This window comes from Pseudophryne corroboree, chromosome 1 (assembly GCF_028390025.1).
Source record: "Pseudophryne corroboree isolate aPseCor3 chromosome 1, aPseCor3.hap2, whole genome shotgun sequence".
In the NCBI taxonomy this organism is placed as follows: Eukaryota; Metazoa; Chordata; class Amphibia; order Anura; family Myobatrachidae; genus Pseudophryne; species Pseudophryne corroboree.
This window is the reverse complement of record NC_086444.1, coordinates 714,159,296-714,183,660: the sequence shown is the minus strand read 5'-3', so window position 1 is coordinate 714,183,660 and position 24,365 is coordinate 714,159,296. Positions and strand designations below refer to the sequence as shown.

Here is a 24,365-nt window from a genome sequence, read left to right as displayed (position 1 = left end):
GTTGGGAGATAGAATTATCTTCCGGTGCATATGCAGGTGGGATCCGGACCACTTGTCCAACAGATCCCACTGAAACACTCTGGCATGGAACCTCCCGAATTGGAGGGCCTCGTATGCCACCACCATCTTTCCCAGCAATTGAATGCATTGATAAGCGCCTTGAGTCCTACTGGAGAAAGAGCGCTATATAAATAAAAATAAGATTTTACTTACCGATAAATCTATTTCTCGTAGTCCGTAGTGGATGCTGGGGACTCCGTCAGGACCATGGGGAACAGCGGCTCCGCAGGAGACAGGGCACAAAACTAAAGCTTTAGGATCAGGTGGTGTGTACTGGCTCCTCCCCCCTATGACCCTCCTCCAAGCCTCAGTTAGGATACTGTGCCCGGACGAGCGTACACAATAAGGAAGGATATTGAATCCCGGGTAAGACTCATACCAGCCACACCAATCATACCGTATAACTTGTGATCTAAACCCAGTTAACAGTATGACAAACGTAGGAGCCTCTGAACAGACGGCTCACAACAAATAACCCGATTTTTTTGTAACAATAACTATGTACAAGTATTGCAGACAATCCGCACTTGGGATGGGCGCCCAGCATCCACTACGGACTACGAGAAATATATTTATCGGTAAGTAAAATCTTATTTTCTCTGACGTCCTAAGTGGATGCTGGGGACTCCGTCAGGACCATGGGGATTATACCAAAGCTCCCAAACGGGCGGGAGAGCGCGGATGACTCTGCAGCACCGAATGAGAGAACTCCAGGTCCTCTTTAGCCAGGGTATCAAATTTGTAGAATTTTACAAACGTGTTCTCCCCCGACCACGTAGCTGCTCGGCAGAGTTGTAATGCCGAGACCCCTCGGGCAGCCGCCCAGGATGAGCCCACCTTCCTTGTGGAATGGGCCTTGACAGATTTAGGCTGTGGCAGGCCTGCCACAGAATGTGCAAGTTGAATTGTGCTACAAATCCAACGAGCAATCGTCTGCTTAGAAGCAGGAGCACCCAGCTTGTTGGGTGCATACAGTATAAACAGCGAGTCAGATTTTCTGACTCCAGCCGTCCTTGAAATGTATATTTTCAATGCCCTGACAACGTCCAGCAACTTGGAATCTTCCAAATCGCTAGTAGCCGCAGGCACCACAATAGGCTGGTTCAGGTGAAACGCTGACACCACCTTAGGCAGAAACTGAGGACGCGTCCGCAGTTCTGCCCTGTCCGAATGGAAAATCAGATATGGGCTCTTATACGATAAAGCCGCCAATTCTGATACTCTCCTGGCTGAAGCCAGGGCCAGTAGCATGGTTACTTTCCATGTAAGATATTTCAAATCCACCGATTTGAGTGGCTCAAACCAATGGGATTTGAGAAAATCCAAAACTACATTCAGGTCCCACGGAGCCACTGGGGGCACAACCGGGGGCTGTATATGTAGTACTCCTTTTACAAAAGTCTGGACTTCAGGAACTGAAGCCAATTCTTTCTGGAAGAAAATCGACAGGGCCGAAATTTGAACATTAATGGACCCCAATTTGAGGCCCATAGACAATCCTGTTTGCAGGAAATGTAGGAATCGACCCAGTTGAAATTCCTCCGTGGGGGCCTTCCTGGCCTCACACCACGCAACATATTTTCTCCAAATGCGGTGGTAATGTTGTGCAGTCACCTCCTTCCTGGCTTTAACCAGTGTAGGAATGACCTCTTCCGGAATGCCTTTTTCCTTTAGAATTCGGCGTTCAACCGCCATGCCGTCAAACGCAGCCGCGGTAAGTCTTGGAATAGACACGGTCCCTGCTGAATCAGGTCCCGTCTTAGAGGTAGAGGCCACGGATTTTCCGTGAGCATCTCCTGAAGTTCCGGGTACCAAGTTCTTCTTGGCCAATCCGGAGCCACGAGTATCGTTCTTACTCCCCTTTGCCGTATAATTCTCAGTACTTTGGGTATGAGAGGCAGAGGAGGAAACACATACACTGACTGGTACACCCACGGTGTTACCAGAGCGTCCACAGCTATTGCCTGAGGGTCTCTTGACCTGGCGCAATACCTGTCCAGTTTTTTGTTGAGGCGAGACGCCATCATATCCACCTTTGGTTTTTCCCAACGGTTCACAATCATGTGGAAGACTTCTGGATGAAGTCCCCACTCTCCCGGGTGTAGATCGTGTCTGCTGAGGAAGTCTGCTTCCCAGTTGTCTACTCCCGGAATGAACACTGCTGACAGTGCTATCACATGATCTTCCGCCCAGCGAAGAATCCTTGCAGCTTCTGCCATTGCTCTCCTGCTTCTTGTGCCGCCCTGTCTGTTTACGTGGGCGACTGCCGTGATGTTGTCCGACTGGATCAACACCGGCTGACCCTGAAGCAGGGGTTTTGCCAGGCTTAGAGCATTGTAAATTGCTCTTAGCTCCAGTATATTTATATGAAGAGACATCTCCAGGCTTAACCATACTCCCTGGAAGTTTCTTCCCTGTGTGACCGCTCCCCAGCCTCTCAGACTGGCATCCGTGGTCACCAGGACCCAGTCCTGTATGCCGAATCTGCGGCCCTCTAACAGATGAGCACTCTGCAACCACCACAGAAGAGACACCCTTGTCCGTGGCGATAAGGTTATCCGCTGATGCATCTGCAGATGCGATCCGGACCATTTGTCCAGCAGATCCCACTGAAAAGTTCGTGCGTGGAATCTGCCGAATGGAATTGCTTCGTAAGAAGCCACCATCTTTCCCAGGACTCTTGTGCATTGATGCACAGACACTTTTCCTGGTTTTAGGAGGTTCCTGACAAGTTCGGATAACTCCTTGGCTTTCTCCTCCGGAAGAAACACCTTTTTCTGAACCGTGTCCAGAATCATTCCCAGGAACAGCAGACGTGTTGTCGGGGTCAACTGAGATTTTGGAAAATTCAGAATCCACCCGTGTTGTTGCAGCACTACTTGGGTTAGTGCTACTCCGTCCTCCAGCTGTTCTCTGGACCTTGCCCTTATCAGGAGATCGTCCAAGTAAGGGATAATTAATACGCCTCTTCTTCGCAGAAGAATCATCATTTCGGCCATTACCTTGGTAAAGACCCTGGGTGCCGTGGACAATCCAAACGGCAGCGTCTGAAACTGATAATGACAGTTTTGCACCACGAACCTGAGGTACCCTTGATGTGAAGGGCAAATTGGGACATGCAGGTAAGCATCCTTTATGTCCAGGGACACCATAAAGTCCCCTTCTTCCAGATTCGCTATCACTGCTCTGAGTGATTCCATCTTGAACTTGAATTTTTGTATGTACAGGTTCAAAGATTTCAGATTTAGAATAGGTCTTACCGAGCCGTCCGGCTTCGGTACCACAAATAGCGTGGAGTAATACCCCTTTCCCTGTTGTAGGAGGGGTACCTTGACTATCACCTGCTGAGAAAACAGCTTGTGAATGGCTTCCAATACCGTCGCCCTGTCTGAGGGAGACGTTGGCAAAGCAGACTTTAGGAACCGGCGAGGGGGAGACTTCTCGAATTCCAACCTGTAACCCTGAGATACTACCTGCAGGATCCAAGGGTCCACCTGTGAGCAAGCCCACTGTGCGCTGAAATTCCTGAGTCGACCCCCCACCGCTACGGAGTCCGCTTGTACAGCCCCAGCGTCATGCTGAGGGCTTTGCAGAACCCTGGGAGGGCTTCTGCTCCTGGGCAGGGGCTGCTTGCTGCCCTCTCTTACCCCATCCTCTGCCCCGGGGCAGATATGACTGTCCTTTTGCCCTCTTGTTCTTATAGGACCGAAAGGACTGCGGCTGAAAAGACGGTGTCTTTTTCTGTTGGGAGGGGGTCTGAGGTAAAAAGGTGGATTTTCCGGCAGTTGCCGTGGCCACCAGATCCGATAGACCTACGCCAAATAATTCCTCCCCTTTATACGGCAATACTTCCATATGTCGTTTGGAATCCGCATCACCTGACCACTGTCGCGTCCATAAACTTCTTCTGGCAGATATGGACATCGCACTTACTCTCGATGCCAGAGTGCAAATATCCCTCTGAGCATCTCGCAGATAAAGAAAAGCATCCTTTAATTGCTCTATAGTCAATAAAATACTGTCCCTATCCAGGGTATCAATATTTTCAGTCAGGGAATCCGACCAGACCACCCCAGCACTGCACATCCAGGCTGAGGCGATGGCTGGTCGCAGTATAACACCAGAATGTGTGTATATACTCTTTAGGGTAGTTTCCAGCCTCCTATCAGCTGGATCCTTGAGGGCGGCCGTATCAGGAGACGGTAACGCCACTTGTTTTGATAAGCGTGTGAGCGCCTTATCCACCCTAGGGGGTGTTTCCCAGCGCGCCCTAACCTCTGGCGGGAAAGGGTATAATGCCAATAACTTTTTTGAAATTAGCACTTTTCTATCTGGGTTAACCCACGCTTCATCACATACATCATTCAATTCCTCTGATTCAGGAAAAACTACAGGTAGTTTTTTCACCCCCCACATAATACCCCTTTTTGTGGTACTTGCAGTATCAGAGATATGCAAAGCCTCCTTCATTGCCGTGATCATATAACGTGTGGCTCTACTTGAAAATACGTTTGTTTCTTCACCGTCGACACTAGATTCAGTGTCCGTGTCTGGGTCTGTGTCGACCGACTGAGGTAAAAGGCGTTTTACAGCCCCTGACGGTGTCTGAGACGCCTGGGCAGGTACCAACTGGTTTTCCGGCCGTCTCATGTCGTCAACTGATTTTTGTAATGTGCTGACATTATCACGTAATTCCATAAACAAAGCCATCCATTCCGGTGTCGACTCCCTGGGGGGTGACATCACCATTACCGGCAATTGCTCTGCCTCCACACCAACATCGTCCTCATACATGTCGACACACACGTACCGACACACAGCAGACACACAGGGAATGCTCTTATCGAAGACAGGACCCCACTAGCCCTTTGGGGAGACAGAGGGAGAGTTTGCCAGCACACACCCAAGCGCTATAATATATATGGGAACAACCTTATATAAGTGTTGTATCCTTATAGCAGCTTAAATATATAAAATATCGCCAAAAAAGTGCCCCCCCTCTCTGTTTTACCCTGTTTCTGTAGTGCAGTGCAGGGGAGAGTCCTGGGAGCCTTCCTCACAGCGGAGCTGAGCAGGAAAATGGCGCTGTGTGCTGAGGAGAATAAGCCCCGCCCCCTATTCGGTGGGCTTTTCTCCCGTAGTTTGTAATATCTGGCAGGGGTTAAATACATCCATATAGCCTCAAGGGCTATATGTGATGTATTTTTTAGCCATAAAAGGTATTTACATTGCTGCCCAGGGCGCCCCCAGCAGCGCCCTGCACCCTCCGTGACCGTTGGTGAGAAGTGTGTGACAAACAATGGCGCACAGCTGCAGTGCTGTGCGCTACCTTCAAGAAGACTGAAGAGCCTTCTGCCGCCGGTTTCTGGACCTTCAATCTTCAGCATCTGCAAGGGGGGTCGGCGGCGCGGCTCCGGGACGAACCCCAGGGTGAGACCTGTGTTCCGACTCCCTCTGGAGCTAATGGTGTCCAGTAGCCTAAGAAGCCAATCCATCCTGCACGCAGGTGAGTTGAACTTCTCTCCCCTAAGTCCCTCGATGCAGTGAGCCTGTTGCCAGCAGGACTCACTGAAAATAAAAAACCTAAAAACTTTTTCTAAGCAGCTCGTCAAGAGAGCCACCTAGGATTGCACCCTGCTCGGACGGGCACAAAAACCTAACTGGGGCTTGGAGGAGGGTCATAGGGGGAGGAGCCAGTACACACCACCTGATCCTAAAGCTTTAGTTTTGTGCCCTGTCTCCTGCGGAGCCGCTGTTCCCCATGGTCCTGACGGAGTCCCCAGCATCCACTTAGGACGTCAGAGAAATTATTATTATTAATTATTATTGATGAATTAATATAAATAAAATTATTATTATTAATTATTATTGATGAATGGAAACAGTTTTCGGTTTCAATAAGAGTTTTACCAAACTCTGAATTTCCAGAGCTTTCTCCACAGGGAGAAAAACCTTCAGCTGGACCGTGTCTAGAATCATGCCCAAAAACGCCAAAAGGTTGTCGGGATCAACTGTGACTTTTGCAAGTTCAGGAGCCAGCTGTGCTGTTGCAGAACTGACATGGACAGTGCAATGTCCTGTAACAACTTGTCTTTGGACTTCGCCTTTATCAGGAGATCGTCCAAGTACGGGATAATTGTAACTTCTTGCCTGCGCAGGAGAACCATCATTTCTACCATTACTTTGGTAAAAATCCTCGGAGCCGTGGACAGACCAAACGGCAACGTCTGAAACTGGTAGTGCGTTTCCTGGATAGCAAACCTCAGGAATCTTTGGTGAGGAGGATAAATGGGGACATGAAGGTAAGCGTCCTTTATGTCCAAGGAGACCATGAACTCTCCTTCCTCCAGACTGGAGATCACCGCTCTGAGAGACTCCATCTTGAATTTGAATTTCTCTAGGAATAAGTTGAGAGATTTCAGGTTGAGAATAGGTCTCACCGAGCCGTCCGGCTTCGGCACCACGAACAGGCTTGAATAAAAGCCCTGCCCCTGCTGATCTAGGGGTACCGGGACCACAACCTGATTTAGACACAATTTTTGTACTGCACCGCAGACTAGTTCCCTTTCCTGCAGTGAAGCTGGCATGGCTAATTTGAAAAACCGTCGAGGGGGCACGTCTTGAAACTCCAGTGTGTACCCCTGGGATACAATCTTCAACACCCAAGGGTCTAGACCCGAGCGAACCCAGACCTGACTGAAAAACCTGAGACGTGCCCCCAACTGAGCGGGTCCCTATAATGGTGACCCGGCGTCATGCGGTGGGTTTAGGAGGAGCCGGGGAGGACCTCTGCTCCTGGACACCCGAGGAGGCGGGTGCCCTTTTTCCTCTACCTCTGGTAGCCAGAAAGAAGTTGCCTCGGCCCCTTCTATACTTGTTGGGCCGAAAGGAATGCATTTGATAATTTGGCTGTTTCTTTTGCTGCATAGGTACCGAGGGTAAGAAGGTAGATTTACCCGCGGGTAGCTGCTGATACTAAATCAGCAAGGCCTTCACCGAAAAGTTCTCCTCCCTTGAAGGGAAGGGATTCCATGTTCCTTTTGGAATCAGCGTCAGTATTCCACTGATGAGTCCAAAGCGCACATCTAGCCACAATGGACATAGCATTCGCCTTAGCACTAAGGAGGCCAGCGTCACGTAAAGCCTCTTTCAAGTATGCAGCTGCATCTCTCATATAACCCAGCGTCACCTGGATGGAATCTCTATCTAGATTCTCCCAATCAGAAGATAAAGTGTCTGCCCACTTTTCAATAGCACTACTGACCCACGCGGACGCATTAAGTGGCCTGAGCAACGTCCCTGTAGTAGTGAAAATAGCCTTCAGGTTAGCCTCCTGCTTACGGTCCGCCGGCTCCTTAAGAGTCGTCGACTGAGTTGCAGGGAGGGCTACCTGTTTCGACAAACGCGCCAGGGCTTTGTCTACAGTGGGGGGATTCTCTCACGGGTCCCTATCGGACTCGGGAAAAGGGTATGCCACGTTGATTCTTTTAGGAATCAAACTTTTTATCAGGGTTATTCCTAATGCTATCAAAGAGAGCGTTCAGTTCAAAACAAGGAGGAAAAGTAACCGAGCGCTTTTTCTCCTTGTAAATCAGCACCCTGGTTTCAGGTGTAATTAATATTAATATTCAAAATATCTTTAACAGCTACAATTATATACTGAATACTCTTAGCCAATCTTGGATCTAATCTGGAATCAGCATAATCGACATCGGCATCAGAGTCCGTGTCGGTACCTGTGTCAACTAATTGGTCAAAACTACGTCTGCAGGGTCTTGCAACTGTAATAAAGCGTCCTCTACTGTTCTTCCACACCTCGGATTGAGACGCAGACTCATCAACTTTTGATTTAATGATGTGACACTAGCATGCAAAGCATTCAAAGTATTTAACCAATCTGCAGTCGGTGGTGCCGACATGGCCACTCCCAAAACATTTGGTGTCCCCAACAAATCGTCCCCCGGAGAGGAATAATCAGCCTGCGACATATCGACACCTGAGAAACAGCACACACACCAAGCAGTGAGGGAACACAAAGGGAAAGCCAGCTCACACCCCAGCGCCAAATAAGCAGGTCTGTGACCACCAAAGATGTCTCAGAGCTGTCTGCGCTTGTTTTACCTAAATAAATATGCCCCCTCTTATGTCTGTTTAGCCCCCTGGTACTTGCTGCGAAGAGGAAGGCCCACCGACTTCAGCTTGTGGAGGAGGAAATGGCGCCAGTGAGCCGTGAGGAAGAAGCCCCGTCCCCAACTTGGCACGCTTCTTCCTGCCTTTATTATTTAATTACATGCCGGCGGGGGTTAGGGGTCAGTGCTAGGGCACTGTAGGATTAAGCCAGCCTTATATATGAGGTAATATATACTCCCCAGGGCCCTGCACCCAGCGGTGTGTACTCAGCGGGAGCTCGGCGCGCACTGTGCATAGCCGCTGTGCTGTACCTCTACAATGCAGTCTTGAAAGATGAAGAGAAGTCTTCTTTCTTCTTATACTCACCTGTCTTCTGACTTGAAGAGTGGGGACGGCAAGCTGTGGGAGGGAGCATACAGGAAAGCCCGGCGTTAGTCTCCCCTCAGGAGCTAAAGGCATCCTGTCAGCAGCAGCAGAGCCCTGGAACTCATCAGAAGTGGGTCTAGACTGCTCTCCCCTCTTGCCCACGAAGCAGGGAGTCTGTAGCCAGCAGATCTCCCCAAAATAAAAAAACCTAACATTAAGTCTTTCAGAGAAACTCTAGGAGCTCCTCCTAGTGCCTTGTGTCTGGTCCGGGCACATTTCTAAAACGGATTCTGATGGGGGATATAGAGGGAGGAGCCAGGTCACGCCCCTTTTGAAAGTCTTAAAGTGCCCATGTCTCCTGCGGATCCCGTCTATACCCCATGGTTCTTTGAGCAGCCCAACATCCTCTAGGACGAAATAGAAAATATTGTTATCAGCCAGCTCCAGGTCTCTCTCTTATTTATGGTGAAGACAAAAATAAAAAAAAAATACAAAAATACAAAAATGAATGCAAAATTCTGTATTGTGTGTGTGTAGGAAATTTATGGCCCATACATACTTGACAAGAAAAATAAAATGTTAATAACCTACCGGTAAATCCTTTTCTCGTAGTCCATAAGGGATATTGGGGGAATCTAGTACGATGGGGTATAGACGTGGTCCAAGAGCCAGAGCACTTTAAATTTCTTCACTGGGTGTGCTGGCTCCTCCCCTTCATGCCCACTCCCACAAGCAGTTATAGGTAAAAACGTGCCCGAAATAGAAAGGACATGTATGAGAGAAGGAACATGAAAACAAAGAGTGGTGAGATTAATCTACCAGCACACCACAAACATAACCAGCAACAGCTGGTAGTAACAGTTGAACACATAAAAGAGAGCCTGCAGAAAAGTCAACGCACTGAGGCGGGCGTCCAAGAAAACGACTACGAGAAAAAAGCATTTACCGGTAGATAATTAAAATCCTATTTTATCTAGCATCCATAAGGGATATTGGGGGAATCTAGTACGAAGGGGACGTCTCAAAGCTTCCAGAACAGGTGGGAGCGTGCAGAGACTGCTGCAGCACCGCCTGCCCAAACTGGATATCCTCTTTGGCCAGGGTATCAAACTTATAGAACTTCACAAAAGTGTTCTTCCCCGACCAGGTAGCAGCTCGGAACAGGTGCAAGGCCGAGACTCCACGGGTAGCCGCCCAGGTAGAGCCCACTGAGAAGCCTGTTGGATAGTAAGCCTAAGCCAACGAGCAATGGACTGCTTTTAAGCAGGAAAGCCCTTCTACGCATCATAGAGCATGAACAAGGAATCTGCCTTTCGGATCCGAGCCATTCGCTTGACAGATCTTTGAGGCTCGCACCGCATCCAACGCCACCGGAGTAGAAGAGTCAGAACTGGACACAACCACAATAGGTTGCTTCAGATGAAAAGCAGAGAGACAACCTTCTGCAGGAACTGCTGTCTAGTCCGGAGCGCCGCTATGTCCGCATAAAAGACCAAATATGGACTTTTACACGATAAGGCCCCCAATTCTGAAACATGTCGAACAGAAGCCAGGGCGAGTAACATCACAGTCTTCCACGTGAGGTATTTGTCTTCCACAGTCATCAGAGGTTCAAACCAGGAGGACTGTAGAAAATCCAACACCACATTCAAATCTCAGGGTGCTGTAGGCAGCACAAAAGGAGGTTGTGTGTGGAGTACCCCTTGCAAGAAGGTCTGAACTTCTGGCAACAGTGCCAATTTCTACTGGAAGAAAATAAAAGTGTGCTGAAATCTGGACCTTAATGGAACCCAGACGCAAGCCCTTATCCACACCAGCCTGCAGGAAACGTAAGAAACGTCCCAAGTGGAATTCCGCAGGAGGATACGCGCGTTCCTCACACCAACAGACATATCTTCTCCAGATAGGACTATAGTGTTTTGACGTCACAGGTTTCTGAGCCATGGTTGCAATAACCTTTTTGAAAAGGCCCTTGTGAGCTATGATGTTCCGCTCAACCTCCCTACCGCCAAACGAAGCCGCCGTAAGTCCAGGCAGACGAATTGCCCTTGTTGAAGAAGATCTCTTCTTGGTGGTAGAGGCCAAGTGTCTTCAAAGGACATGTCCAGAAGATCCGCGTACCACGCCCTCAGAGGCCAATCCGGAGCAATCAGAACTGCCTCAACACCTTGTTTCCTGATCCGCTTGAGCACCCTTGGGAGCAACGGAATCGGAGGAAATAGGTAGACCACTGGTAAGGCCAAGGCTACGTCAGTGCATTCACTGCCCTCGCCTGAGGGTTCCTGGTTCATGAGCAATACCAGTGAAGCTTTTTGTTGAGTTGAGAAGTCATGTCTATTTGTGGGCAGCCCCACCGGTGGATAACCTTCTGGAACACCTGATGCTGGAGTCCCAATCCCCCGGGTGAAGATCGTGATGACTGAGGAAGTCCGCTTCCCAGTTGTCCACACATGAAGATTGCCGACATGGCTCTTGCATTTCTCTCCGCTCAGAGGAATATCTTTGACACCTCTTGCATGCAAGCTCTGCTTTTTGTCCCTCCTTGTCAATTGATACACGCCACTGCTGATCCTTGAGCAGAGGAGAGGCCTGAAGCAGATTATTGTAGATTGTCTGAAGTTCCAGAATGCTGATCAGAAGGCGGCTTTCATGGGCTGACCACCTGCCCTGGAACTGCGCTCCTTGGGTGACAGCTCCCCAGCCTCACAGTCTCGCATCAGTCGTGAGGAGGGTCCAATCCGGAATCACACAACTCTGGCCTTCCAGGAGATTGCAGGACTGCGACCACCACAGGAGGGAAAATCTGGCCTGAGGTGACAGCCGGAGCATCTGTAGATGTGATCCGGACCATTTGCTTAGGAGATCCAAATGAAATGTTCTGGCATGGAACCTCCCATATTAGATCGCCTCGTAGGAGGCGACCATCTTTACCAGCAATTATATGCAGAGATGGATGGAAACTCAAGTAGGTCGGAGCAGCAGTCGGACCATCTCTTGAAGTGTTCTCGCCTTGTCCTCCGGTAGGAACACGTTATACCACAGTGAGTTGGCTCCAGGTAGGACTTCTGTAAATTGAGGATCCACAAATGGTGCGACAGAAGATGGATAGTGCGCCCGATATGGAGCAATAGAAGCTCCATGGATCTCGTTTTTATCAGAAGATCGTCCAGATAAGTGACCACATTGACCCCCTGGACCCAGTGTTGGAACATCATTTCCGCCATCACCATCGTGAATACCCTCGGAGCTGTGGACAGGCCGAAGGGCAAAGCCTGGAACTGGTAGTGATCGTCCAGCAGGGCAAACCTCTGATATCCAGGGAGACCATGAATTCCCATTCCTCCAGGCTGCCTGCAATTACTGCTCGCAAGGATTCCATTTTGAACTTGAAAACCTTCAGTTGAGGGTTCAAGGACCTGAGGGTTCAAAATGGGCCTTACCGAACCGTCCGGTTTCAGTACCAAACAGGTTGAAGTAAAAACCCTTGCCTCGTTGTGGTACTGAAACAATGACGTGGGACTGGACCAACTTTTGGATGGCCTGTTGCAACGTGTAACCTGCATATCCTCCAAAGCTGGTAAGCTTGATTTGAAAAATCGTTGGGGAGGAGCACCGTCGTACTCCAGCTTTATAGCCCTGAGAAATGAGATCCATGACCCAGGTAGCCTCCCAGACGCGGCTGAGGTGACGCAGTCGAGATTCCTTTGGGGTGGGTGGGCCGTCATGCTGAGGTCTTAGTGGAAGCAGAACTGGTTGTATGGTCCCGAGAGCTGGTGCTTGCAGGTTTTCTTGTCATACCTCTGGTGCCTCTAGCCGCATTGGAGGCACCTCTGGCCTTAGATCGAAATCTGTTAGACCAAAAGGACTGCACAGATGGTCCCGTGTCGGAGCGTCTCGCCGGTGGGGCCCCAGAGGGGAGAAACGTGGATTTCCCCAGCCGTTACTTTGGAAATCCACGTATCCAACTCAACCCCAAATACCCATTCCGCAGAAAAGGGGAGGGCTTCGACATTGCGCTTTGTTTCTGCATCCACAGACGCAACCAAAAAGCCCTGTGCACCGACACTGCCATGGCAGAGGTCCTAGCATTACTATCACCCATCTACTTGAGCACGTCACACAGGATGCGTGTAGTGTCCTGAATGTGCTTGAGGAGAGTCACCATAGTGACCAGGGGCATAGCCCCGGAGAGGCCCTCCTGAATCTGAGTAGCCCACGTATGAATGGCATGGGTCATCCAGCTAAGACCGGCCTCTGTGATACACCTGCTGCTATGTAAATAGATTTTAGCATAGTCCACAGGATCCTTTATGGTAAAGGAGCCCGAGGCAGGCAGCACTGCCTTTTTAGACAGTCGAGAGAGACTGTCTAAAAACCAAACTTTTTGGGAAAGTGCATTTTATGTCTGGATTTTTCCAGGCTAACTTGAATAGATCATCTAACTCTGTAGAATCAGGGAAAGTGACGTTAGGCTTGTTTTGTGTAAAGAAAAACGACTGCTGTGAAGCAGCGTCCTCTAGAGCCAGCTTTAACATATCCCGTATAGCCAAAATTGGGGGTTCAATACCGTGAGCAGAATCTAAAACCCCACTAACGGGATCTAAGTCATCCCCATCCTCCTGTATATCCTCATCTGCATCAGAGAGCAGAGCAGGTAGACCACGCTTCTGTGGACCTGCATGAGAGAGGGGGGGCTGTGTAACATCTGCCCTAGCAGCTAAGTCTGCAACAGCTTGTTGTAGTAGCTGAGTTTTCTGCACATTAGCAGTGAGCTGGGATGACATGCCTAACCTCAGTTTTATGAGACCCTAGCCAGCGGGGCTCTGGATCCTCTCCCCCAGCCCCTTCACCGATTTGTGAAGATTGGCTGCATTGTTCACAAGAAACAGAATCCGAGGTCATGGGAGAGAATCTGGTGTAGCATACACTGCACAATTTGTGCTTACATATGTTTCACAGTAATCACAATGACAGACACATACACACAAACAGTAATACTTTGCAAGCCTGCCCTTACTGTATGTGAAGAGACACACAGAGAGACACCAGCACACCCCTAGCTGCACAGCCCCAGTGAGGCTGACAGCTAACTATAACACAGCAAATACTAGTAAATTCTGTCTTGTAGAGGAGACAGACCGTGTACAATAGCAGCTCTCCCCCTTTGCTACACCCAGTACCAGATTTCCAGCGTGTCTTGTGATGCAGGAAGAGCTGTGTGCACGGTTTGTGTCTGCATCAAGCAGAGAAAGGCGCCAAAAAAATGACTCTGGTACCGCTCTGAGCTAGCTCCGCCCCCTCCAATGGCGTCGGAGCTATAATGATTTTTATACTGTGTGGCTTAAAAACATTGCACAAGTGCTACTTTAACCTAATAGAAGACAGTGTACACGGGGTGCTCTAGCAGGACCCCCCCAGGAGGGTCCCATACCCCACACCGGCGTTCTGCCGGACTTTGATCCGGGAGACCCCCCTAGCGGGGAACCCGATTTGTACCCACCACTGTAATCACCTTCAGGCTAGAGTTAGGGGTGTGCGGCGTGCTGCGATTGTGACAGCCAAGGCACAGTGCCCCGCTGAACAACCTCTCAGGACGGTGGTCCTGCAGCGGGGAAGAGGCTCTGCACCTTGCAAGGCCGGTGACTGCCTTCCCCCTTACTTCCACGGTGCAGGTATGCTGTTGCCCAAAAAGCATACCGAAAATAAAAGTTTAAAAGAAATTGAAGAAAACTCTCTGGAGCTGCAGAGATGTGCATCCTCTCCTGAGGGCAATTTTTCTAAACTGTCTGTGGGAGGGGGCATAGAGGGGAGGAGCCAGCACATTCAGTGAAGAAATTTAAAGTGCACCGGCTCCTTTGGACCCAGTCTATGCCCCATCATACTAGATTCCACCAATATCCCTTATGGATGCTGGATAAATAAATAAAAGATATTGCTCAGAAGGGTCACTCTGAGCGAGATCATTTAAAATCTCGTATAGTGTGTACACTCAATGCCATTAACGATGCGCGCTCCCGTGCATTGTTAACGAACCCCTCCCTCACCTGAACAGTACAGACGAGGGAGGACCTCGTTAACACGGGTTATTAAGCAGCCCCCACTCCCCCCGCTGTCGCTCACTACCCACAGTCATCGGCAAGTGTGTATGCACTTGCTGATGCAGACAACTCGCTGCTGCCAACAACGCCCGGTACACACATCGGCTAGTGTGTACGCAACTTAAGAGAAACACTTCAGAAACTTTTTCCATGAAATCTAACCAAATATTTTAAGGGTCACTATTTGTCAACTTTTAAGATCTTTTTTGTTGTAAATATATATGCAATATTCAAAGCAGTTTCTAAGACACTGCTCCAAGCTGTGCATAGGGCAAAATCTTCACCTCATCAGACACTCCCCCTTCATCCTCTGATAAGTAACCATGAGGCACAAAGAAGCCATCATCTTCATCATCATCTTCCTTAGGTTCATCATCATCCTCATCCTAAAAAAGTAAAAAACAAACAGCTGTAACCACATGCCATGCCAATCCATCTTATACCCCTTTAACACAGACATGAAAATCTCAGGTTTTTGCACATGAACATGGAAACAATCTAGGATTTTTATCAATGTAAGTGGCTGACTGGCTCAAATCGGAAAACAGTATCTGTGACAGCTGTCAGCAGGGAGGGAGAGATAAGCGACTCCCCTTTTCCCTACCGCAGATTTTAGCCCAATCCGCTTCATACGGGGAGGCTGTTACCTCTCCCGCCACATCTTCAAAATCAGACACCCACAAAGATGCAGCACATTAACAGATATCAGATTTACTTTTTATTGAGCGATTGATACTTTTTCTTTATCCATTATGTTCATTACCTTTATGGGGTTAGTGGAACACACCTTGATTCAGCTGGCAGGTGCCACTGGCACTTTTACCTATACTGTAGGACAACACTTTGTGCTCTGGAGCTATCCATTCTTATCATCCGCTCTGTTACTAGTTACATGCTTGTAAATACAGTATTCGAGCAAGGGAGAAAGAGAGGTCAACTCCTAGCAAGACAGTAAAAAGTTAAGCGAGCTCCTTGTCAATGACTCACTGCTGCAGAGTTTTGGGTGTGGTATAATAGACAGTGTCTAGTTAGACAGTCAACAAACAGAGAAGACACCATATGTTAGACAGACATTCGGTCGACAGGGTCAAAAGGTCGACACCATTTTTTTTGCATTTTTGTGGTTTGTGTGGATAATTTTGTCATCTGGGACCCCCAATTGTAGAAAGGCTGCGCTCACCACAAAGTTTATAACCAACTTTATGCCGACATGGATAGAGAAGCTATGAAATAGTCCAAAAACATGTTTAATTTTTTTTAAAAACATTTGTCTATCTTTATGTCGACCATTTTCGTGTCAACCTTTTGTATTGTCGACCTTTTGACCCTGTCGACCTAATGTCTGTGTTAGAAGACTCATTAATGTAGGGGTTTTTCCCCCCCTCAAAGTTAGATCTACAGATGTGTAGGTATACATCTAGTCTCAATATGCCACGCAGCAGGAGAGGCATGGCTTGAGTGAGCAGACAGGTCCTGTGCAATTCCATTAGCGCCAAGAGGATTGTTTTTAATGAAAATGAGTCCTAATCACTATGCGGGGAGACTGTGCTGATTAATTTGCTATGCAAAACTTGTATATATGTGTGTGTGCGACTGAGTCTGTATTTGAAGTACAACAGAACTTGGTATGGATGAAAGACACGACACATCATAGCACTTTGTAAGCAGATTCAGAGTCTACTAGTGTCGCACATCAATCAGCACAGTCTGCGACTAAAATGCATTTTCGCCAAAAAAAAAACCCCACTGACACTAGGAGAGTCTCACGGGACCTGGCTTACAAAGAGCGGCTGTTTGGCATTAGTGCAGCAAAAATTTATGAGAAATCATCAGTACACATGTTTCTTAATAAAGGGTTAGGTGGAAGGTAAATTTACTTAAATAGGTCCTTATCCCCAGAATAACCACTATAGGCAGCATCCTTTTAGCAGCTGTAATTTACAGCTGCTAACAGGATTGCCGGGGGCAATACTATTACCCTGGATGCCAGTATCCTTTTCCCCCCCGATGACGGCACTTATCAGGAGGCATCCGAAGCATAATACACAATAAGAGACTGCTGGAGCTGCGATAACACATGGGATCGGGGACTTACAATTTGTTTTCATGTGATCATAGGTCCAGTTTCGTCCGATCTAAACAGCATCTAATTGGATACAGCGATAATGACCACTGGTCATTAATCGCGAACGCCAGCCATTTTGATAGGCTGCAATCGCATCGGGTTTAAATTTCACACATTTGTTAAAACTCCACTACATCTGTCTGTAGAGAAATTAAGACCTGAATCTGTGGGCTCCCTCCAAAATTAAAATTAGGAGTGGCACATTAGCATAACCTAACAAAGTTTCTAGTAATTTCAATGTACAGTCAATAGTCTTAAACAGGTTACTCACCCCCTCACTATGAGACAACGATTCTCCAGGTTCCTCCTCTACCCACTCCTCATCACTGTCCATTTCATAGTCAAATAGTTTCTGACAAATAAAAAAAAAAATGGTTTTATCTAGCTATATATCTATATCTCCGGTTTATATTCAAACTTACAATAACATCATGTTTTAAGTATTAACTTGAAAAAAAATAAGAATTTACTTACCGATAATTCTATTTCTCGTAGTCCGTAGTGGATGCTGGGGACTCCGTAAGGACCATGGGGAATAGCGGCTCCGCAGGAGACTGGGCACAAAAGTAAAGCTTTAGAACTACTTGGTGTGCACTGGCTCCTCCCCCTATGACCCTCCTCCAAGCCTCAGTTAGGATACTGTGCCCGGACGAGCGTACACAATAAGGAAGGATTTTGAATCCCGGGTAAGACTCATACCAGCCACACCAATCACACCATATAACTTGTGATCTAAACCCAGTTAACAGCATAACAGAGGAGCCTCTAGAAAAGATGGCTCACTACAGCAATAACCCGATTTTTGGTAACAATAACTATGTACCAGTATTGCAGACAATCCGCACTTAGGATGGGCGCCCAGCATCCACTACGGACTACGAGAAATAGAATTATCGGTAAGTAAATTCTTATTTTCTCTAACGTCCTAAGTGGATGCTGGGGACTCCGTAAGGACCATGGGGATTATACCAAAGCTCCCAAACGGGCGGGAGAGTGCGGATGACTCTGCAGCACCGAATGAGAGAACTCCCGGTCCTCCTCAGCCAAGGTATCAAATTTGTAGAATTTTACAAACGTATTTGCTCCTGACCAAGTAGCTGCTCGGCAAAGTTGTAAAGCCGAGACCCCTCGGGCAGCCGCCCAAGATGAGCCCACCTTCCTTGTGGAATGGGCTTTTACAGATTTTGGCTGTGGCAGGCCTGCCACAGAATGTGCAAGCTGAATTGTACTACAAATCCAAAGAGCAATAGTCTGCTTAGAAGCAGGAGCACCCAGCTTGTTGGGTGCATACAGAATAAACAACGAGTCAGATTTTCTGACTCCAGCCGTCCTGGAAACCTATATTTCCAGGGCTCTGACGTCGTCTAGCAACTTGGAGTCCTCCAAGTCCCTAGTAGCCGCAGGCACCACAATAGGTTGATTCAGGTGAAACGCTGAAAACCACCTTAGGGAGAAACTGAGGACAAGTCCTCAATTCCGCCCTGTCCGAATGGAAAATCAGATGAGGGCTTTTACAGGATAAAGCCGCCAATTCTGACACGCACCTGGCCCAGGCCAGGGCCAACACCATGACCACTTTCCATGTGAGATATTTTAACTCCACATATTTAAGTGGTTCAAACCAATGTGACTTTTGGAACCCAAAAACTACATTTAGATCCCAAGGTGCCACTGGAGGCACAAAAGGAGGCTGTATATACAGTACCCCTTTCACAAACGTCTGAACTTCAGGGACTGAAGCTAGTTCTTTTTGGAATAAAATTGACAGGGCCGAAATTTGAACCTTAATGGACCCCCATTTCAGGCCCATAGACACTCCTGTTTGCAGGAAATGTAGGAATCAACCTAGTTGAAAATTCCTCCGTCGGGGCCTTACTGGCCTCTCACCACGCAACATATTTTCGCCAAATGCGGTGATAATGTTTTGCGGTTATATCTTTCCTGGCTTTGATCAGGATAGGGATGACTTCATCCGGAATGCCTTTTTCCTTCAGGATCCGGCGTTCAACCGCCCTGCCGTTAAACGCAGCCGCGGTAAGTCTTGGAACAGACAGGGTCCTTGCTGGAGCAGGTCCCTTCTTAGAGGTAGAGGCCACGGATCCTCCGTGAGCATCTCTTGAAGTTCCGGTTACCAAGTCCTTCTTGGCCAATCCGGAGCCACGAATATAGTGCTTACTCCTCTCCATCTTATAATTCTCAGTACCTTGGTTATGAGAGGCAGAGGAGGGAACACATACACTAACTGGTACACCCACTGTGTTACCAGAGCGTCTACAGCTATTGCCTGAGGGTCCCTTGACCTGGCGCAATACTTGTCGAGTTTTATAAACATGTGGAAGACTTCTGGGTGAAGTCCCCACTCTCCCGGGTGGAGGTCGTGTCTGCTGAGGAAGTCTGCTTCCCAGTTGTCCACTCCCGGAATGAATACTGCTGACAGTGCTATCACATGATTTTCCGCCCAGCGAAGAATCCTTGCAGCTTCTGCCATTGCCCTTCTGCTTCTTGTGTCACCCTGTCTGTTTACGTGGGTGACTGCCGTGATGTTGTCCGAATGGATCAACTCCGGGTGACCTTGAAGCAGAGGTCTTGCTGAGCTTAGAGCATTGTAAATGGCCCTTAGCTTCAGGATATTTATGTGAAGTGATGTCTCCAGGCTTGACCATAAGCTCTGGAAATTCCTTCCCTGTGTGACTGCTCCCCAGCCTCGCAGGCTGGCATCCGTGGTCACCAGGACTCAGTCCTGAATGTGCGGCCCTCTAGAAGATGAGCACTCTGCAACCACCACAGGAGAGACACCCTTGTGCTTGGTGACAGGGTTATCCGCTGATGCATCTGAAGATGCGACCCAGACCATTTGTCCAGCAGGTCCCACTGGAAAGTTCTTGCGTGGAATCTGCCGCATGGGATTGCTTCATAGGAAGCCACCATTTTTTCCAGAACCATCTCATTGATGTACTGAGACTTGGCTCGGTTATAGGAGGTTCCCGACTAGCTCGGATAACTCCCTGACTTTCTCCTCCGGGAGAAACACCTTTTTCTGAACTGTGTCCAGGATCATCCCTAAGAACAGAAGACGAGTCGTCGGAATCAGCTGCGATTTTGGAATATTGAGAATCCAATTGTGCTGCCGCAACACTACCTGAGATAGTGCTACACCGACCTCCAACTGTTCCCTGGATCTTACCCTTATCAGGGAATCGTCCAAGTAAGGGATAACTAAAATTCCCTTCCTTTGAAGGAGTATCATCATTTCGGCCATTACCTTGGTAAAGACCCGGGGTGCCGTGGACCATCCATACGGCAGCGTCTGAAACTGATAGTGACAGTTCTGTACCATAAACCTGAGGTACCCTTGGTGAGAAGGGTAAATTGGGACATGAAGGTAAGCATCCTTGATGTGCCGAGACATCATGTAGTCCTCTTCTTCCAGGTTCGCAATCACTGCTCTGAGTGACTCAATCTTGAATTTGAACCTCTGTATGTAAGTGTTCAAAGATTTTAGATTTAGAATCGGTCTCACCGAGCCGTCCGGCTTCGGTACCACAACAGTGTGGAATAATACCCCGTTCCCTGTTGCAGGAGGGGTACCTTGATTATCACCTGCTGGGAATACAGCTTGTGAATGGCTTCCAAAACTGTCTCCCTGTCAGAAGGAGACATCGGTAAAGCCGACTTTAGGAAACGGCGAGGGGGAGACGTCTCGAATTCCAATTTGTACCCCTGAGATATCACCTGAAGGATCCAGGGGTCTACTTGCGAGTGAGCCCACTGCGCTCTGAAATTCATTGAGACGGGCCCCCACCGTGCCTGATTCTGCTTGTAAAGCCCCAGCGTCATACTGAGGGCTTGGCAGAGGCGGGAGAGGGTTTCTGTTCCTGGGAACTGGCTGATTTCTGCAGCCTTTTTCCTCTCCCTCTGTCACGGGGCAGAAATGAGGAACCTTTTGCCCGCTTGCCCACGAAAAGACTGCGCCTGATAATACGGCGTCTTCTCATGTTGAGAGGCGACCTGGGGTACAAACGTGGATTTCCCAGCTGTTGCCGTGGCCACCAGGTCTGAAAGACCGACCCCAAATAACTCCTCCCCTTAATAAGGCAATACTTCCAAATGCCGTTTGGAATCCGCATCACCTGACCACTGTCGTGTCCATAACCCTCTACTGGTAGAAATGGACAACGCACTTAGACTTGATGCCAGTCGGCAAATATTCCGCTGTGCATCACGCATATATAGAAATGCATCTTTTAAATGCTCTATAGGCAATAATATACTGTCCCTATCTAGGGTATCAATATTTTCAGTCAGGGAATCCGACCACGCCAACCCAGCACTGCACATCCAGGCTGAGGCGATTGCTGGTCGCAGTATAACACCAGTATGTGTGTAAATACCTTTTAGGATGCCCTCCTGCTTTCTATCAGCAGGATCCTTAAGGGCGGCCATCTCAGGAGAGGGTAGAGCCCTTGTTCTTACAAGCGTGTGAGCGCTTTATCCACCCTAGGGGGTGTTTCCCAACGCACCCTAACCTCTGGCGGGAAAGGATATAATGCCAATAACATTTTAGAAATTATCAGTTGTTATCGGGGGAAAACCACGCATCATCACACACCTCATTTAATTTCTCAGATTCAGGAAAACTACAGGTAGTTTTTCCTCACCGAACATAATACCCCTTTTTGGTGGTACTCGTATTATCAGAAATGTGTAAAACATTTTTCATTGCCTCAATCATGTAACGTGTGGCCCTACTGGAAGTCACATTTGTCTCTTCACCGTCGACACTGGAGTCAGTATCCGTGTCGGCGTCTATATCTGCCATCTGAGGTAACGGGCGCTTTAGAGCCCCTGACGGCCTATGAGACGTCTGGACAGGCACAAACTGAGTAGCCGGCTGTCTCATGTCAACCACTGTCTTTTATACAGAGCTGACACTGTTACGTAATTCCTTCCAACAGTTCATCCACTCAGGTGTCGACCCCCTAGGGGGTGACATCACTATTACAGGCAATCTGCTCCGTCTCCACATCATTTTTCTCCTCATACATGTCGACACAAACGTACCGACATACAGCACACACACAGGGAATGCTCTGATAGAGGACAGGACCCCACTAGCCCTTTGGGGAGACAGAGGGAGAGTTTGCCAGCACACACCAGAGCGCTATATATATATATATATATATACAGGGATAACCTTATATAAGTGTTTTTCCCCTTATAGCTGCTGTATCTTTAATACTGCGCGTAATTAGTGCCCCCCTTCTCTTTTTTAACCCTTTCTGTAGTGTAGTGACTGCAGGGGAGAGCCAGGGAGCTTCCCTCCAACGGAGCTGTGAGGGAAAATGGCGCCAGTGTGCTGAGGAGATAGGCTCCGCCCCCTTATCGGCGGCCTTATCTCCCGTTTTTCTATGTATTCTGGCAGGGGTTAAATTCATCCATATAGCCCAGGAGCTATATGTGATGCATTTTTTGCCATCCAAGGTGTTTTTATTGCGTCTCAGGGCGCCCCCCCCCCCAGCGCCCTGCACCCTCAGTGACCGGAGTGTGAAGTGTGCTGAGAGCAATGGCGCACAGCTGCAGTGCTGTGCGCTACCTTGTTGAAGACAGGATGTCTTCTGCCGCCGATTTTCCGGACCTCTTCTGTCTTCTGGCTCTGTAAGGGGGCCGGCGGCGCGGCTCTGGGACCCATCCATGGCTGGGCCTGTGATCGTCCCTCTGGAGCTAATGTCCAGTAGCCTAAGAAGCCCAATCCACTCTGCACGCAGGTGAGTTCGCTTCTTCTCCCCTTAGTCCCTCGATGCAGTGAGCCTGTTGCCAGCAGGTCTCACTGAAAATAAAAAACCTAAAACTAAACTTTTCACTAAGCAGCTCAGGAGAGCCACCTAGTGTGCACCCTTCTCGTTCGGGCACAAAAATCTAACTGAGGCTTGGAGGAGGGTCATAGGGGGAGGAGCCAGTGCACACCAGGTAGTTCTAAAGCTTTACTTTTGTGCCCAGTCTCCTGCGGAGCCGCTATTCCCCATGGTCCTTACGGAGTCCCCAGCATCCACTTAGGACGTTAGAGAAATAGGATTTTAATTACCTACCGGTAAATCCTTTTCTCATAGTCCGTAGAGGATGCTGGGGTCCACATTAGTACCATGGGGTATAGACGTGTCCACTAGAAGCCACTGGCACTTTAAGAGTTTGAGTGTGTGGGCTGGCTCCTCCCTCTATGCCCGAGGAGACTGACCACTTCGAGAGAAGGATTTTACACAGTGGCGAGATTCACACCAGCTCACACAAACCTGGCAAAACAAGCTAACAAGCTTGAAACTCAGCAACGGCTGAATAACATGACTGAATAAAGTCAGAACGCAGTACTTAAAGAACAAAGCAGTACTGAACTAAGTAACCACTGCAGGATAACGATGCGCTGGGCGGGCGCCTAGCATCCTCTACGGACTATGAGAAAAGGATTTAACTGTAGGTAATTAAAATCCTATTTTCTCTTACGTCCTAGAGGATGCTGGGGTCCACATTAGTACCATGGGTATGTACCAAAGCTCCCAGAACGGGAGGATGAGCGTGGAGCCTCCTGCAGAACTGATTGACCAAACTTCAGGTTCTCAGTGGCAAAAGTATCGAACTTGTAGAACCTTGCAAATGTATTCGACCCAGACCAAGTAGCTGCTCAGCAAAGCTGTAAAGCCGAGACACCCCGGGCAGCCGCCCAGGAAGAACCTACCTTACGAGTAAAGTTGGCCTTAACAGACGTAGGACACTGCAATCCTGCCGTAGAATACGCATGCTGTATAGTAAACCTTACCCAGCGAGAGATTGTCTGCTTAGAAGCAGGACACCCAAGTTTCTTGGGATCATAAAAGGACAAACAGAGTCTGATTGTCTGTGACGAGCAGTCCTCCTCACATAGATTTTCAGAGCAATTAAAACATACAAGGACTTTGATGAAACTGAGGAGTCAGTAGCAACTGGCACCACGGTAGGTTGGTTGATATGAAATGCCGACACAACCTTCGGGAAGGAACAGCGGACGTATCCGGAGCTCAGCTCTATCTTCATGGAAGATCAAGTATGGGATTTTACATGACAAAGCCCCCAACTCAGACACACGTCTAGCAAAAAGCCAAGGCCAACAAAGTGACAGCCTTTCACGTGAGAAACTTGACCTCAAGCTCCTGTAGAAGCTCAAACCAGTCCGACTGGAGGAACTGCAACACCACGTTAAGATCCCAGGGCGCCGTAAGTGGTAAAAAGGTAGGCTGGATGTGCAGAACTCCCTTCAAAAAGTTCTGAACCTCAGGGAGGACAGCCAACTGTTTCTGGAAGAAAATTGATAGGGACGAAATCTGGACCTTTACGGAACCTAATCTCAGGCCCATATCTACACCTGCTTGAAGGAAGAAGAGAAATCGTCCAAGTTTAAACTCCACTGTAGGAAACTTCTTGGATTCACACCAAGACACATACTTTTTACAAATGCGATGGTAATGCTTTGACATCACTCCTTTCCTAGCCTGTATCAGGGTAAGAATAAACTTGTTCGGAATGCCCTTCCGAGCTAATATCTGGCGTTCAACTTCCAT

General features: G+C 48.5%; 1 protein-coding gene across 2 annotated transcripts in view; it reads right to left on the bottom strand.

Annotated features, from left to right (window-relative positions):
- The window catches only part of CHAF1A (chromatin assembly factor 1 subunit A), a 566,913-nt gene that overhangs the window by 199,112 nt on the left and 343,436 nt on the right, over positions 1-24,365 (bottom strand). For both annotated transcript variants that reach the window (XM_063915198.1, XM_063915188.1), the window contains 2 exons: positions 17,051-17,131; positions 14,939-15,040 (listed from right to left, as the gene is read on the bottom strand). In XM_063915198.1, the coding sequence (XP_063771268.1) occupies positions 14,939-15,040; positions 17,051-17,131 (183 nt within the window). The remainder of the gene's footprint in view (positions 1-14,938; positions 15,041-17,050; positions 17,132-24,365) is intronic.